The sequence below is a fragment of the Saccostrea echinata genome, unplaced genomic scaffold (assembly GCF_033153115.1).
Source record: "Saccostrea echinata isolate AGI-Se365-2 ecotype Australia unplaced genomic scaffold, CSIRO_AGI_Sech_v1 ptg000054l, whole genome shotgun sequence".
Lineage (NCBI taxonomy): Eukaryota > Metazoa > Mollusca > Bivalvia > Ostreida > Ostreidae > Saccostrea > Saccostrea echinata.
Window position 1 is genome coordinate 8,242,961 of NW_026889803.1, and position 18,569 is coordinate 8,261,529.

General features: G+C 33.5%; 2 protein-coding genes across 2 annotated transcripts in view; one reads left to right on the plus strand and one right to left on the minus strand.

Annotated features, from left to right (window-relative positions):
• Window positions 1-3,740: 3,740 nt before the first annotated feature.
• On the minus strand, window positions 3,741-9,269 carry LOC133172484 (sodium/potassium/calcium exchanger 1-like). The gene is made up of 3 exons (XM_061307372.1): window positions 9,036-9,269; window positions 8,830-8,893; window positions 3,741-3,937 (listed from the first exon to the last, which is right to left on the minus strand). The coding sequence occupies exons 1-3, from the start codon at window positions 9,267-9,269 to the stop codon at window positions 3,741-3,743; spliced, it is 495 nt and encodes a 164-aa protein (XP_061163356.1).
• A 5,147-nt stretch (window positions 9,270-14,416) lies between these two features.
• Window positions 14,417-18,569, plus strand: part of LOC133205899 (catenin alpha-2-like) — a 41,153-nt gene continuing 37,000 nt past the window's right edge. Inside the window, exons 1-3 of the mRNA XM_061341792.1 lie at window positions 14,417-14,515; window positions 15,447-15,590; window positions 15,986-16,141. Of these exons, the coding sequence (XP_061197776.1) occupies window positions 14,435-14,515; window positions 15,447-15,590; window positions 15,986-16,141 (381 nt within the window). The 5' untranslated portion in view covers window positions 14,417-14,434. The remainder of the gene's footprint in view (window positions 14,516-15,446; window positions 15,591-15,985; window positions 16,142-18,569) is intronic.

An 18,569-nucleotide genomic window follows, 5' to 3' on the forward strand; every position in this document is an offset into this window, starting at 1 on the left:
ATGATGATGACTTCCTAAACCTCCCAAATACGTCTCATAAAAAGCCCCACCTCGAATTAAACTACATGTATGAACATAAATACATTGGATACGGCATATGACAAAAAATCTAGAGATTTACCTGATTTTTCATTAACTAACATTTTTCAAGATCCACAACTATATGTAAGGAACATTGCACTCTTTGGATTCCAATAGATTTTTATCATTTCTCCTGTTACATATAACCAAAAGTTTTCTTTACATTATCCACTTTACATTTTGCTCACTGTCTCTTTTAAAAAAAATTCCTGGATCCGAGCTTGGAATGATATGGAAAACGTCAAAAAACATCCTATGAAAATAAAGGTCACCCCAACATCTCAGCAAAGCGGTGTTTCTATCGCCGATTTTAAAGACGAAGCTCATTGCACGTCAAATTCTTACGCTGAATTGAAAAAAAATAACCTCATCATGATTTACACCCATAATTCTGATGTTATAAAATAATATCAATGGTCATCTCTAGTTGCAAATCTGTAAGCCATCTGGTCGTTTATCCCTTTTTTCAGACCAGTGAACTAAAGGCCTGCGGCTATCCCAGGGGCAGATTAGTCACCAAGCTCTTTTCAATGCTTGAAATCCTACCTACTTCTACCTACCTACCTAACGTATCCTATCCTCTTTGCTCCTAGTGGAGCAGAAAGTCAACACAAGGCTTCGCGTTTGGTTAAATTTAATGTTTTTCTTTCATTGGAAATCAGTCATTGAGGTGGACAGTCCTTCTGTAATTTGTTTTTTTTTTTCCAATTTCTAATTCACTCGACTTGGTGTTCTTTATTTTGTTGTTGTTGACATTTTCCATTGTATGCAGATTCCGAAAATTAAAAAAAAGAAAGATATATACCCTGTATTTGAATATACTATTATTTCAAGTAAAACTTTTCAAATAACTCTACCAAAAATTATGGTTCTCCGAGATCAAACAAAAATATTGCAGGGTCCAGTAAATGTTCAACCAAGTCTCAATCCTTACTCCTCACCAAAATATTAACTCCTGTAAACGAGAAACTTCAGATGCACTATGGTACGACATATTCTAGAAGTGTTGTACATTTAAAATGTGTAAAATTCAAAATCTCATAACTTTTCAAAAATCAGCAATACATAAGACTTTTACACACTTTAAACAACCATTCCTCACGATAAACCAAAGAGCAGGCTTTTGACATCATAGACAACTGCTTCTTCAATAAATATGAAACTCGTAATTTTTTTTATAACTTGTGATAAATTGGGGTCGGGAGGATGCTGTAGTTCCTCACTCACAATATATATGAACTCTTTAGAGACCAAATCTTTCAACAATCTGTTGGAATTACGCTGGGACTAATTGTGCTCCTTGGCCGACCTATTTTTATATTCCTAAGAAGCAGAATTTATTTAAAAACTTCTTTATAAATATAAGAAGAAAACTCATCAACAACTTCACTGCTTTAGGTGGCTTAGTTTACTCCACATGAACTACAATTGATTTTCCTATAGTGTCCCGATAGGGCCATTTGCAAAAGTGTAACATTGCGTTAGAAGCAACGCTTGCGCGAAGTGACAACGCGCTAGCGCGTTATCACATTGCGCTAGCGCGTTATGACTTGCAAAGGTGCAACAGGTGCAACAACGAGCCGGTGTAATGAAGAAAAGTGACGAAAAGTATTGTAGAAAAATACCCCGTAGAATAATGATCCTGTGCCATTTTTTTTATACAAAAAAACAAAACAAACAAAATAACAAACAAAATGAATGGTTTTGGTAGGAAAATTCTCGATAGGCAAATACATAAGGATTAAATCGCTCAGCCTTATGATATGAAGTGTTCATTTCTAAAAGCTATAAAGTTTAAATAACATAATTAAAAGGTTATACTATACTTTACATTAATAATACAAGATGTTTTATCCCATTTAAAGGAAAACATAACATGGCTATAATGATGTTCTTTGACTCTTAGAGCAAGAATACGCACTTTCATTGATTTGTTTTATCACATCTAATAATATAAGTTTCCGCAGTTGTAACTATTTAAAAAAAATCAAGATCATTTGCTAATCTGGTGTAAGAAAAAGAAACATACAAATAAACAAGAGGTCCATGGGCCACATCGCTCACCTGAGCACTTAGGCTATCAGTTCACTATTGAAAAGTTTACGGGGAGGGTTGGAAAACTTGAATTTTACACTCTCTGAGGATGCTTTCAAATCAGTATAACTAACAGAGGATTTCTTAAGATTTTCAAATTATTTTTCATATATATTCTTTTGTAAAAATTTGATCCCCTTTTGTGGCCTCTCCCTATATCCCTGGGGGTCATGATTTAAACAAACTTGAAACTACACTACTTGAGGATGTTTCCATATCAATATGACTATGAATCTATTCTACCTGAGGATGTTTCCATATCAATATGACTCATTCTGGCTTTTCTGTTCTTGAGAAGAAGATCTTAAAAGTTCTTTTCCCTATATAATCCTATGATATATTCCTATGTAAAACTTTGATCCCCCATTGTGGCCCCACCCTACCCCCGATGGTCATCATTTAAAGAAAGTCGAGTTTACTCTACCTGAGGATGCTTCCATATCAATATGATTACTCATGACTTTGCTGTTCTTGAGAAAAAGATTTAAAAGATGTATTCCTATAAATTCCTATGTAAAACTTTGATCCCCTATCTGTGGGCCACTTTGTGGCCCTATCCCATCCCCACAGGTCATTATTTGAAAAAAAAAGAATCTTCACTACTTGAGGATGCTTCTATATCAATATGACTACTCATGACTTAGCTGTTCTTGAGAAGATTTTTAAAGATTTTTTTCCTATATATGCCTATGTAAAAATTGATCCCCCATTTTGGCCCCACCCTACCAATGGAGGTCTTCACATGAATAAACTTGAGTCTATACGATAAATTAAAGTCCAGACTTTTTGATGTCACTGACAGTTGCTTTTTCAATAAAAATAATTTAAAATTTAATTACCTTGTCATTGGCCATTTCTGATTGTACACACAAGTACTCTGAAGTTGATACAGAAGATTTTCCCCCTATTTATGCCTATGTAGAAATTGATCCCCCATTGTGGCCCCACCCTACCCACGGAGGTCTTCATTTGAATTAACTTTAGTCTGTACTATGTAAAGAAGGTTCCAATGAGTGATTCTTGAAAAGAAGATGTTTAAAAGATGCCATCAAATTTTCACTATTTATGAATTACTTCCCCTTGAAAGAATAAACTTGAATAAACTTGAATCCCTTCACCTAAGAATGCCTTGTGGCAAGTTTGGTTGAAATTGACCCAGTGGTTATGGAGAAGAAGATAAAAATGTGAAAAGTTTAAGACGAAAACGCCACCGACGTCGACAGACAACGGACAAATCTCGATCAGAATTTTATGCCCCACCCCCGGTACATGAGGGGAAAGTCTAAAACCATCGAAATTAGTGCTATTTCAAAAAATCCTCTTTACTCATGGACATCAAGCATTAAACATTGAGCCCTCTACCAAAAGTGTGAAACTGTGAAAGTAAGAGTGTAACTCTAATGGTCATATAGTGAATAAATCCTCTCTCCCCTGTATATTTTTGCAGATAAACTAGGTGCCTCTTGCAAGTAGAGACATTGTTGAGTTTAAAGATGCTTTAACTCTCCCTACACACTCTGCACTCATCCAATACCCACCCATCTCTTTCCATACTCTCTCTCCTCTCACTCCCATTTCCCACCCTCCTCAGTCCATCTCTCCCACTTCCCTCCCTGCACTCTTTCTCTCCAATCTCCCTCCCTATACTCGTTCTCTCCCACCTCACCTCCCTCCCTATCTTTCTCTCCCACATCTCTCCCTACTCTCTTTCTCCCACTCTCTCCCTGTTTCTCCACTCTTTCCTTATTCTTACTCTCCCTCTCTTTTTAGTTATTTATTATCCGTCTGACTCTTTGGACCTGTGAAATATACTAAATATATGCATAATACATAGATGTTTCATAGTTTATTTACAATAAAAAATAATGGAAAAAATATCTATTCTACAACAAAGAGAAAATTCTTATGATTATTTTAAAAGAAATTATAAAATGTTTATTCTTGATCTTTTTACTTTAAATTGGATTAAGCTAAATTGTTTGTTTTGGAAAAAATGAATGTAATTTATGATGATAAGGGCGATAACTTCACACAACAGAAAATTCTGCTTCCCGGTTCACAGTTTGATCATTGCGTTATTTGCTTGAAGAACAATATTCGTATATATGCTTTCTAACATGCAAGGAACATGATATGTCAGCTTGAAATCACAGTTGGATATCATTAGTTGTACGGGTATGAAAATTAGATTTGCGACTGATGCCCTAAATTATCCACATGCAGAGAGGAGGTCTATAAAATATTTTTTATTTGACCAAGTATGTAAATGGTTTGATATTCGCTATCCCTTTCCCTTGTATGCATTCAGCTTACTTAAATTCTATATTTTTATGATTTTTGTCGTGTTCAGACATCGTTTCCTTGCGTTGAATGTTATCCAAAATGCACTTGCATCATGATTCCATCGTTGTTCTACGCATTACCCGGTATGTCATATTTTCTCATTGCATATAAATGTTCGTTTGGTGTTTTATTCAAATGCGTACTGTTAGTAAACCTACGTGTAACTTTTACTTGTTGCAATGACTATAGATTTCGACTCGGATAGTGTTAAATGTTTAAAGGTGCTTGGACACAGATTTGAAGTTAATATTTTCTCAAATTGTCTGTATAATTTCATGACTTATATGTTGCTATAGCATTTCATATTAAAATATAATAAAAATCTTATTTCATCTCGAAGTTATTAAAACTTCGAATTTCTGGACGCGTTGGATTGACACATCCTTGCGCTTTCATGTATTTTAATTTTATTCTTAATACTTAAGAAAAGTGGCAATTTTGTTGTGTATTAATGAAAAATATTAAAACTTTAACCCAGAAAATTCAGAGTAGAAATGTTCGAAAGTAAAACCCACTCACAGTATTGTAAGTCCGTGCTCAGTGGTGTGTGTAGAGTTTAACAATTGAACAAACCTGGTGAATCGTAAACATTAACAATAACAGAGCTCGTGCCCTGTTTACAAAAACAGTTTACGTTTCACGGGTGTGTTCAATTTGTTAAACTCTGTACACATCACAGAGCACGGACTGACAAAACTGGTGAGTGGGTTTTGCTGTCGAACATTTCTACTCTAAATTTTCTGGATTATAGATGTAATATTTTTCATTAATGCGTAACAAAATCGCTTCTCTTTTCTTAAATATTAAGGATAAAGTTAAAATTTGTGTAAGTGCAAAGATGTGTTAATCAAACGCGTCCCGGAATTCGTAGTTCCAATAATTTCCAAATAAAATAAGTTTTTAATTATATTTTCGTGTGAAATGCTATTGCAATATATAAGTCGTGATATTATACAGAAAATTTGAGAAAATATTAAGTTCAAATCTGTGTCTAAGCACCTTTAATTAGGCCATAATTGGCCATCGGTGTAATTTGAGTAAATGTTCACCTTATCAGAGGCCCTAGCCATGCTTCTGGTAAAATTAAAATAATTCAATTAAGCCGTAGAGCTACATGTATTCATTCAAAATAAAAAAAAGCCATGTAAATTGTTGGCTTGAAAAATTGTAACAAGGTTGCCTCTGTCGCGCATATATATAGGCGTGCTCCTCAAGCTATGTCACATTATATAGATAAAGTTTGTAAATCGCAAAACATTTGAAAGAATTCATTTCTAAGTCTAAAGGAGAGGGAAGGTAACTTGCACCCTCACCAACAATAACCTCAAAGTAAGAAAAAAAAATCAGGTGACGCAGTTATCTCTAGGCCTTCACCGAACCTCCACAACCCTGGAATGAACGCGTATCGCATCTCAATTGTATAATACAAGAGGCCCAGGGGCAACATCGCTCACCTGAGCACTTTGGCTAGGAAAAAGCAGAAATCGGTTCGGTATTGAAAGGTTTAAATATAATAGTGGTTGGGGGGGGGGGGAGGTGAACAAGCTTTAATCTAAACTTCCCAAGGATGCTTTTGAATTAATATGATATATAATGGTTTTGCTGTTCCTAAGATGAAAATTTTTATTGATATATCCTTTATATTTCCTTGTATAACTATGATCCCCTGTTATGGCCCATCTATTCTCCTGGGGGGGGGGGGGGGTCATGATTTGAACAAAATTAAATCTACATTATCTGAGGATGCTTTTATATTATCATGACCAATCATGTCTTTGTTGTTCTTGTGAAGAATTTTAAAGATTTTTCCTATGTAAAACTTTTATTGCCCATTTTGGCGCCCAACCTTCCCCCGGGGAACATGAATTAAACAAGCTTGGATCTACACTAACTTAGGATGTTTTCGTATAAATTTGTCTAATAATCATGGCATTGCTGTTCTTGAGAAAAAGATTTTAAAAGATTTTTCCCTATGTATTCCTATGTAAAACTTTGATCACCCATTGTGACCCCACCCTACCCCCGGGAGTCATGATTTAAACAAACTTGAATAAACACTACCTGAGGATGCTTTTAAATAAATATGACTAATCATGGCTTTTGGCTGTTCCTGAGAAGAGGATTTTTAAGGGTTTTTCGTATGCATTCCTATGTAAAAATTTGATCGCCATTGTAGCCCCACCCTACCCCTGTGGTCATAATTTGAACAAAGTTAACTTGAATCTACACTACCTGAGGATGCTTCCATATAAATATGACCAATCATGGCTTTACTGTTCTTGAGAAGAAGATTTTCAAAGGTTTTCCCTATATATTCAAATGTAAAACTTTCATCGCCCGTTGTAGCCCACCCTACCCCAGGGGTCATGATTTGAACAAACTTGAATCTACAATACCTGAGGATGCTTCCATATCAATATTACCAATCATGGCTTTGCTGTTCTTGAGAAGAAGATTTTTAAAGATTTTTCTCATGTATTCCTATGCAAAACTTTAATCCCCCATTGTGGTCCCATCCTTCCCCGGGGATCATGATTTGAACAAATTTGATTTTACACTACCTCTCAATGATTTCACAATAGTTTCATACTTTCAAGCACAGTGGTTTTTGAGAAGAAGATTTTTAAAAATTTTTCATAATTTTCTTCCTTTCGAAGAGGATGTGGCCCTTTATTTGTGCAAACTTGAATCCCCTTTACCCAAGGATACTTTCTGGCAAGTTTGCAATTGGTTAAAATTGACCCAGTGGTTCTTGAGAAGAAGATGAAAATGTGAAAAGTTTAATTACGACAACGACAACGACGACGACCAGACAACGAACAAATTTCGATCAGAAAAGCTCACTTGAGCTCAGGTGAGCTAAAAAGTAGAAGATCAGATTTCTATGGGAGTCATTTTTCAGCTTGAGTGGAGTCGTAGAATTATCGGCCTGGAAGGATTTTCTACAGTCGAAAAATAATCCTACTTGTCGTAGAATATTGACCCGGGGTTATTTTTCTAATTTTCTCCCCGATCATTTTTTATGGGGGTCACTTTTCAACATTACACCGGTGTAACGACGAAAAGTGACCCCAGTAGAATATTGACCGGGGATCATTTTTCTATGTAGAAATTTGACCCCCCCCCCCGGTCAGTATTCTACGTAGGAAAATGACCCACGTTTTCGTAGAAATTATGGCCTTTGGGTCATTTTTCTCTGTGTGGATTGTAGAAAAATGACACCGTAGAAATAATGACCCTCTGTCATTTTTTGATAAAATATGGTTTTGTAAAGAAATTTTTTGTTAGGCAAATACGTAGGGGTCATTAAAATCACAAAGTCTTATTATATGAAGTGTTCATTTCTAAAAGCTTTAAAGTTTAAATAACAAACTTAAAAGGTATAACTATACTTTACATAAAAAAAAACTAGGTGGTTTATCCCATTCAAAGAAAAACATAACAAGGCTATAATGATGTTCTTTGACTATTAGAACAAGAATACGCGCTTTCTTTGATTTATTTCACATTTAAGGGTTTTCATCCCTAATAGGACCAAATTCTCTATCCTTAAATGTTCACCATGTACATTATACGTTGATATTAATTTAAAGCATTTAATAGTACAAAGGGATTTACCGAGAGAAAGTTTCAATTTACTAATGTAATTTACTAAGCAATAATTAATTGATAAAAACTGCTTTGAAGTCTATGGGGACAAGAATTTTTTTTTTAAATTCAAATAATAATATCAATAAATATTGTGGTAGAAAGATGCATTAAACATTAGAAATAGAATGACAATCGAAAACAGTTTTTTTAACAGATAAGTTTTAAGATTAATTTTTTTATTGATTAAAAACAGATATCTCTTACCAAAATTCAAGATCACAAATTAGGACAGATCCCACCCTTCCATGCTTATAGTAATAAATGGGAATTATGTCTAAATATACTGAGTATTCAACACCTACACACCTGATACATGTATGTATTCAATTTCATTGAATCTTTTGCTATTAGGAATGGACTACCTTAATAATAATAACTTAAAAATTTTCAGTTTCCACAGTTTTAATTATCTAAATGTGCAAAAAATCAAAATAAAGTCTTCTTTCTTCTTCATAAGTTATTAGAAAGAATAATGTTTTAAAATTCTTCCCAATTAGTTTTAAAAATAGCGATTGTTAAGAAAATTTGATCTCATAATTATCTTTTGATTTCTATGAATTAAGTCTTAAACTTCTTCTCATAAAAATATAGGGAAGATTAAATATGTGAAGTATATAAATGCTAAAAAATCACACAGGACTGAATAAATATGCCTCTGACCTTCGATATCAGGGGCACAAAACGTGATTAGCTCAAAACCTTTACCAGTGTCTTTTGTTGTTTGCTAGTGTCAACAAAGCCTTTACAAAATGAGGCTTTTTACAAAGAAAGAGGTGTTCAACACAAGTCTATACACGGTAATATCTTTTCTCTCTCCCTCTGTCCCCTATCTCCCCCACTCTCTCCCCCCACTCTCTTCCTCCCACCTCTCTCTCTCCCCTATTCCCCACTCTCTCTTTCTCCCTCCCCCCACTCCACTCTCCCCCACTCTCTCGTTCTCCCCCTCGCTCTCCTCTTTCTCCCCACTCTCTCTCTCCCACTCTCCCCCCACTCTTTTCCCCCTCTCTCTCCCCCACCGCTCTCTCTCCCCCTCTCTCCGTCGACTCTCTCGCTCTCCCCACTCTCTTTCCCTCCACATTCTCCCTCCTCTCTCGCTCCATCTCTTTCTCTCTCTCTCTCTCTCCAATTCCCCACTATCTCCCTCTCTCTTTAATTTTTTTTTGACCGACTGACTCATTTATTATAAGGCCTAAAAAAACTAATATATATGCGTAATACATAGATGTTTCAAAGTTATTTACAATAAAATTAATGGAAAAAATACTTATTCCAGAATAAAGATAAAATTCTTATGTTAGTAGAAAAGAAATTAGAAAATGTTTATTCTTGATCTTTTTACTTTAAATTGGATTTGGCAAATTAAATTATTTTTGCAGAAAATGAATGTAATTTAAAATTATAAGGGCGATAACTTCAAACAACAGAAAATACTGCTTCCCGTTCACAGTTTGTTCATTGCGTTATATGTTTGCGCATTTAATTTTATGTGCTTGGAAAACAATACATGTATTTATATGCTTACTATCATGCAAGGAACATATGTCAGCTTGAAATCTAAGTTGGATATCATTTGTTGTACCGTTATGAAAAATAGATAAGCGGCTAATGCCCTAAATTATCCACATGCAGAGAGGAGGTCTATAAAAATCCTTTTTTTGATATAGTATGTAATAAGGGTTTGACATTCACTATCCTTTTCCCTTGTAAGCTTTCAGTTTACTATATTTTCATGATTTTTTTTATCTTGTTCAGACAGCGTGTCATTGCTATCAATGTTAACCAAAATGCACTTGCATCATGACTCACTCGTTGTTCTACGGATTACCCGGCATTTCATATTTTCTTATTGCATATAAACGTTCGTTCAGTGATTGTTCAAATACGTACTCTTAATAAAACTATGTATAATCTTTACTTGTTGCATGGTTCTACTCTGCTAACCATAGATTTCTACATGTACTAAACGGTTTTGAATGATTAACCGTTGGGCTATCAACGTAATTTGAGTAAATGTTCACCTTATTACAGGTCCTAGCAAAGCTTCCTGGAAAATTAAAATCATTCACTGAAGTGACAGAGCCATTCAATAAAAAAAAAAATAAAAAAAAAAAAAAAAGAAAGTCAAGCATATTGTGGGCTTAAAAAATTGTACCTAAGTTGCCTATGTCGCGCATAGGAACCCTTCTCAATCTACATATACTGTACATAACATTACAGAGATAAAGTTTATAAATTGTAAAACACTTGAAGCATTTAATTCTAAGTCTGAAGGAAGAATATAAGAAGGAATGCCAGTCCAATTTTTTTTTCTCATAGATCTTTAAGACATCCCCTTTAAACTATGGTTTCAGCATTAAAAGGCCGATATTAGCTCTCAATTATTTTATTAGATTTTTTCCCCCAGTTGTTCATAGAAAATGAAAAAAAAAAAGATTTTATTTGCAAATAAAATGTTTTAGAGTTAAAAAATTGCTATTAATAATTGCAGAAAATGAATATCTAATAAAATATGAGAACAAAAGCAAGCTGGACATTAAAAATTATTTATGAAAATAAAACACAATTTTGCGAATATTTTCGAAACCTATGAATAATATAATTATTCAAAAAACTAGTCACAGCTACAATGAATACGTTAGACAATCATATTTTAAAAAGAAATTAAAATGAAAATGTCAAATTTTTGGAAAAATATTTTCTTTTAAATGTTGGACAATCCCGATCGAAATTTGAACTGATCCCAACCAGAATTTTGTTTGTTTGCTTTGTTTGTATATTGTTTAACGTCCCTCTCGAGAATTTTTCACTCATATGGAGACGCCACCACTTGCCGGTGGAGAGCTGCAAAGTTTGTCCTATACTCGGCACTTACGGCCATTGAGCAGTGCCAGCACCTACGTACTGCGACACGGGACCTCGGTTTATACGGTCTCATCCGAAGGACCGGTCTCCACGTCCCACAGTGGGATTCGAACCCGCGACGTAAGGATCAACTCCTTACTCCGCGACTCTAGAGTAGACGCTCTAACCACTGCGCCACGCTGGCGACCCAGAATTTTGTAATAATTGGAAATAGATAACATTTTCACAAGAATACTAGTTTGTTTAGGTGTAATACGGATTAAAAGGTAATTGAACTTAATTGACATTCAAATAGATTTCTTAGAGGTAAATACATAGAGAGGACGATAATTATTATTTTATTTATTTTGTGTTAATTTTCATTTTGATCAGGATTGATCCAAATACAGCTATATTAAAATAATTATTTTCCCTTAGCAATTTCATTTCAATTTCTTTTTAAAATATGATTGACTAACATTCTCCCTAGTTGTGACTAGTTTTATGAAGATTTTATCCATAGGTACAAAAAATATTTACAAATTTTATGTTTTATATTCATAAATAATATTTAATTTAAAAAAATCAAAATGTCTGTCCAACCTCTCTTTACACATTTTATTAGACATTCATATTATGCATTTATTAATAGCAAAATTTTAAACCATAAAGCATCTCTGATTTGAACGTATTTTATTGTCTATTAACTTTACAAATGGGATTGGGCAAAAGTTCTAAAAAAAATTAATACGCCCTTTCCCTACATATAAATTATACCAAACATATTTACATATAATGGTTTCAGCTTAAAATAAATAAACACAGAAAAGCATAATAATCAGAGGAACAATATTCAATTAAATATATTTCTTATATAATAGATAAGCTGTATAGAATTCGTAAAAAGTAATAATTGTATCAACCAAAACAACCTGACTTTTTGATAAATGTTTGTACAATGGAAATTAGGTATTCATTTTCAACATCGTTTAACGTTTCATCTCCCCACAGTAAAGTATGAGTATCAACAGTATGTAATTTTCTCATTCGCAGAAATGAGTCAAAAAATTCTTTTCTGGCCTCTGTATATTTTTTGCATGAAAAGAAATAATAATGAGTATCCTCCACTCTTCCACAAGAACACAGGGGACTCAAAATTACATTACATCGAAAAAGATCTATTAAGCACACAGTTGTGTCGAAGTCTTGTATGTAATATATTTAATCGTCGAATCCCGTAACTGAAATAAGAGGGTGGCATAGGTTTATTGTAAGAAATGGACTTTTTAAAGATAGACAATGAGGAAGAATTTCTTACAATAAGAGGTAATGAGTTCAATTCGTCAATAACAAGAGGGATGAAAGTTGACTTATGTTTGCAATCTGCATTTAGGTATGTTATGGTTATATGAATTTCTCGTACATTAACTTGATGTATTACAATGCAAATTTGGGATTATATCGTTAGATATTCAGGAACTTGGTTATTGTAGTTACATGTAATCTAGTATTTTTTCTTCTTTCATTTATAACGGTTTCCATCCATATCAAAGTACAGTGCATCTTTAGAAGCTAATAGAGTTAAGAGCTAATTTTTCGCTATCGCCTACATTACATCCACCCCACAGCAAGGAAGCATATTCTAATTGGGATCTAAGAAAGGTTTTGTACATGAGTGGAAGAGTTTTCCGATTTACAACAAATTTGATTTTTTTTAAATGTGCATCTTTGCAAATAAAACATTTTTTTCTCAGAAAAAATACCCAAAAAATCGATTAAATAATTAAGAGCTAATGTCAGTCTTTCAGTGCTGCAACCATAGTTTAAAAGGGATGTCTTAAAGATCTATTAAATAAAATTTTGGTGTGGCATTCCTCCTTAAATTATGAAAAGGACTGGGGAAGGAGGTAGAAAATATGTTAGAAATTCTATAACTGCAGTGCATGATTTGGAGACAAGCCAAGGCCATCTTTAAAAAAAATGTTTGTTAACCTTCTCCCGACCGACTGGCTAAAATGGCCCGACTCAATTTTTTTTTTACCAACAGAAAACAAAATATTTTTTTCTTTTCTCACCCGTCCACATGTATGTTGAAATTTTCTTGGGGGAAAATTAACGCGTATCATATCTTATTTCTAAATGTTTTTAACAGGTTTTATTATATAATATTATGAAAAAGTAGGGGGTCAGATTTCTCTGGGGGTCATTTTTCAACGCGAGAGGAGTCGTAGAATTGGCGACCTGGAAGGGTTTTCTACGGTCGAAAAATGACCCTACTTGTCGTGGAATATTGACTCAGGATCATTTTTCTACGTAGAAATTTGACCCCCTGGTCAATATTCTACGGGAGTCACTTTTCGTCGTTACACCGGCGCTAAGTGACAACTCGCTAGCTCAAACTGACAACGTGCTAACGCGTTTTAAATAGCGCGTTGTTTACAACGCGCCGGCGCGTTGTTACTAATGTATTGTTGCACTTTTGCAAGTGACAACGTAACGCAACTTTACACAATGTATTGTGTGTTAGCGCGACGGCGTGTTGTTGTAAAGTTGCATTAACGTGGCGGCGTGCTGTTAGCGTGATGGCGTGTTGTGTACGTGTTAGTGCGACGGTTTGTTGTGTAAAGTTGTCGTCACTTCGCGCTAGCTTACTGCTAGCGCGTTGTTCCGAACGCGCTGTTACACTTTGCAACTGGTCCTATCGGGACACCATAATTCAGTCTCACTAGTAGTATAGATGTTTTATTAATATTAGTTCAGCCTTCAGTAGATTTAATTTTGAACTAGTTTATCTCCTTAACACATTCTTAACGAGTTCTCCTTCACCCCCCCCCCCTTTATAATTTTCAATCAAATTAAAATCGCATGACGTTCCGAATCTGCTATATCTTTTCTGAGGCGGTAGTGGATTCGAACATTTAATTTTAATTATAGATTGTTTATAAAGCAGAACTTTTTGAGGGGCATCTTCGCAAGTCACGGGTTTTGTGTCCATTCTATTTCCACAAACCCGGTTTGTGGAAATAGAATGGACACAAAACCCGTGGCTTGCGACGATGTTTGAGGGGAGAAGATTAAAATGTTTTATCTTTGCACAGAATAGATCTAATCTACAATGTGAATACAAAATGTAGCTATGCCATCATTTCTTCATTTTCAGTTAACTGATTGTTGCTACACATACAAAATCAAATATTTATTGGCGCAAACACAGCTAGAATACATGACATATATAGGTCATTTAGAATATTGGAAAGGTGAGAGGGCGGAAAACAAAATCTGACGTAAGAGTTACCGCTCTTTACAGTTCTCGAACGTGTGGAGGCGCATTTATCCTTAGCAAGTGTAATCAATATTTTAAAGTCACAACTTTTTTTAAAAAAGAAAAAGTTTTATGAATTTTTAGCATATCTGTCAAGGAACTATGGAGGTCACAAATGGACTTCTATCAAACTTAGTGCAGACCAAATCAATTGAGAGGGTTTTGGCGCCAATTGCTTCACAGGTACGTTGAACATTATTTGATATTTTCAATATTTTGATCGCTATGTTGCGACACACCCCATCAGAATTCATTGTCATTTTTATATGTATTTATTTCTGAATCATATATTTATAATGCATACTAGGCCTAGCTCATAGCTAGGGTCTTGAGAAATCTGGGCAAACACTGGTATATCTCCCCTATCTACCAATTAATGTATACCAGGTCCAGTACAATCAGTACACTTAGCTACGTAGCTAAAATTACCTACCGTAGCTTTATTTACCTACCTCATTAGCTTTATTTAGCTATTTCAAGGCAACTTTTCACAATTTTGCTTTTTATTTTAAAAAGACAAAAAGTTGCAAGTAAATGACAAATAATATTTAAAAAGCAGTCTAAAACAGAGATAGTTTTAACATTGCTACGTTTGAACACTTTTAAGGAAAATATGTATTTCCATTGTTTGAGTAACTGTACACACCTTGTGTGCGATGAGGCGTGGATAAGTATGCATGATTACTTCACATTGTGCTCATGTTAATCAAAACTGGTTTTCTTTGTTATTTTACTCAAGAAGTAACTGTTAGGTCACAAATTAACTGTTGGATATAGCCCCAAAACTTCTAGAACTTTGATTGCAATTGTGCAGAAAAAGACATATCTCCAAGCGTAATTTTTTCATGAACTGTTTTCAGATGAGTTCAAAGTTGAAAATTATCACTGCATCAAAATGTAATTTTCTGCACTTTCTGGGAAAAATACTAATTTAAAAAATAAGTTTGATTTAGTAGCTAAATAAAGCTACTTCAGGTAGGTAAATAAAGCTATGTAGGTAATTCAAACTACGTAGCTAAATCAAGTGATTGTACCAGACTTGTATACATGTACATACCAGTATGCTCAGATTGCCTGAAGACCCTGTGTACTAGCTGTTTTCGTTGTTAAACAGGTTTCCTTATTGATCATACTGGACGAGTCGGAGAAAGGCGTTGGAAAGCCAGATCACATGGGTCCTTGTGCCCAGGCAGTTATGAAAGCTGCAGAAAACCTCATAAAGATTGGAAAAGAGAGAGCAAACAATTCTCCAGATCAGGTATCTTCTTTCCTTCATTGCGTAGACATTGCATTAGCCAGTAAGTCAATTTTAGAACATTGAAACATTAAAAGTAAGCATGAATTAAACTTCAACTGTGAAAGCATGATGGACAATGAGGGGTAATCAGGTCATGTAACCTATCTGACTCATAGCCAAAGAAAATTATAGACTTTTTTTTTAAATAAAAGATAACATCAACTCATAAACTGAATAATGAGTATATACATAAGATATTTCATATATGAACATTACATTTAAAAAAAGACATATTTAATTGTTATTTATTTGAATTTAAAAATGTGATGTAGCATCTTAGACAATAATTTATTACTACTGTCGAAAATGAAAAATCTATCTTCATGCATTTATACCAAAGTTATCTTGTTTATCAGGATTACCAAAGACACATGATGAGTGCTTGTGAAATTTTGGATTTAGCCAGTAGTGATTTATACATCGCCTCTCAGAGGCTTGGGGATGACTCATCGAAAGAAATTCGTACAAAAGTAATTAGTGCAGCCAAAGATGTTTTACAAGGGACAATGAAGGTAAACAACATGATAAAATTTTAATTTAAATGTATACATTTGATGCTAAGCAGTGTTTGAAATAACAGTGCGCCCAACAGCCCGAGACGCACAAATTTTGCAGCGGGTGAACAAATTTGCATGTATTGACGCCCGGCTGGACGTGTTAAAATTTTCAATAATTAAAATTCATATATTTGATAAATCTCTTTGTATTGATAGCAAAGTGTAACAAGCCAAGAGGAAGAATTCATCAGTCTATACACTCAAGCTCAATAAAATGGTGCAAATGATGTCGCTGGGGGTTAAGCGTAAAAAAATAATGAAATGTCAAAGAAAATATTTTTTGAATGAATGCATGAATATGTAACCTTTAAGGCAAAAATACAAAAATGAAGTGAACAAATCATATTGAGATATTTTATTTGGCATATAGTGAATTTTTGAAATATACGTTACTGTCACCAACATCGAATAATTACACTTAAATGGCTATTTTTTGTACAAATAACAGTTGAATCTTAAATTAGATAGCATATGTCTTCAAAACATTTATTTGTAAAATGCTTTTAATAAATTATTGAGCATAATCACAAATATATTACCAAACTTTGATTTGATATCCCCATGTCGCCAGAAACAAAATAAAAACGGTCTGTGACATTAAATATAGTATGAGTATTCGGTATTGTATGCCTGTAAGATTGGAATATGTTTTATTTTGAAGGAAACTTCTTGAAAATTAAAAATAAATGGTACAAAGCCTTGTATATGTTACCAATACTTTGAAATTACATTCTATCTTCCTATTTTACATGCGTATGGATAGGCATGAAACATTCGTTGTATTAGTTTAATAGATGAAATAGAATGATATCATAGTTATAAACATGTGATACTTTTTCTTCTATCCAACAACTGTATTCCATGCTCCAACCATGATTTAACAATGTCTCATTGTTAGCTTACTATTTAAGAGAAAATTATTAAATGAAACAACCGTTACCAAAACATTCGTTACCAAACCTCTTAAAAGAGAATGATTTATGAGTTCAAACATCTTCTGCACATATACGTAGTCAAATATTTTGCGCCAGTATTCAAATTTTGACATCCGGAGTACAGTACTGCCTTTATATGATTTTTTTCTAAAGTCTAAACAGTGTTGGTGAGTTTGTTTTCTAGAATGCAATAACAATGAATCAAATGGAATGCATTAGTATATTACTGTTAATATTTATATAACGACCGACAAAAACTACGCAACCAGTATCAATCTACACCTGAATGTCCTCTATTAGTTTTGAAAGGTGTTCAAACATTCGTTAACAAAGGTAATGAATGTTACAAAATTTTTAACAAATCATATATGAAAATTGCAACAATATTTACAGAATTTCTTTCATGACTAATTGTTTGAATGTAAACTTTATTGATTGATTTGTATTATTTTAAGCTTAAGTTGCATAAATTTTAATATAAACTGATTCTAGAGACGCATTATTGAACACACACACATTAATCCTGAAGAAAAACATTAATTGAAATTATTTTGAAAGACATTTTTAGATTGAATCATATGATATTGATTAATCAAAGGCTTGAGTTTCTATTCTGAATCTACATCAGGGTTTTTTTGATTCTCTCTTATAATTTTGATACTGTTAAACTCGCATTTTATGTTAAGTAACGTACGTTTCAGCATTTTATTTTAGTTGAACTATGGCATTGACCCAAGCAGAAATACAAAGGAAGTTTCCATTGATGGTTAAATGATTTCAAGCTAAAAGTCATCAGAAAAATTGTTATTTACATTATTTTAGGTTCTGTTAAAACGTCTATACAGACAATTTTACATATATCTCTTATCCGTTTGTACATATAGTACAGTTCAAGGAAAATATGACACGATGATATATATGATGCAGTTCAAATTATGATTTCTTTTGACATTTTCAATACCATGGCACAAGTAGAGCAGAAATTACATCTCATGAATTGGTCCATTTTGTTGGAATTAATCTTAAAAACAGTAAATATTACTTCTCATGAAACATCCGTTACATACGAACGTTGTTGTATTTGAAAGTGTAAATATTTATAAGAACAAGATCACAATTCATGAACAACATTTTATTTAACGTTTCTATAAATGGATCCTCTATTCATTTAGAACCCCCATTTGCGCTGGGCAGTTTTGATTTTTCTTGAGGCATATTTGAAATATAAAATTTTAGAGATATGTCAAATTCATTTGAAGAAAAAAATATAATACCATAATTTGACTGCATCAATCTATAAAATACATTATGACAGTTGACCTTTTTTGTCTTATCACGAAAGTAAATAGACAGATTTGCTTTTGACATTGAGGATTTATTACAATCTATATTATTTCACCCTAAAATCTTAAAGGAAAACTATAATATGATACATAACGCTTGTTTCT

Bases quoted from the DNA above. Each gene is read 5' to 3' on its own strand.
- LOC133172484 (XM_061307372.1), bottom strand. From the start codon at position 9,269: ATGGAGCGAGAGAGGAGGGAGAATGTGGAGGGAAAGAGAGTGGGGAGA. The intron at 8,894-9,035 runs GTGGGAGGAAGA...TGTTGACACTAG, and splicing joins GGAATAGGGGAGAGAGAGAG to CAAACAACAAAAGACACTGG. The intron at 3,938-8,829 runs GTCAGAGGCATA...ATAACTAAAAAG, and splicing joins TTGTGCCCCTGATATCGAAG to AGAGGGAGAGTAAGAATAAG.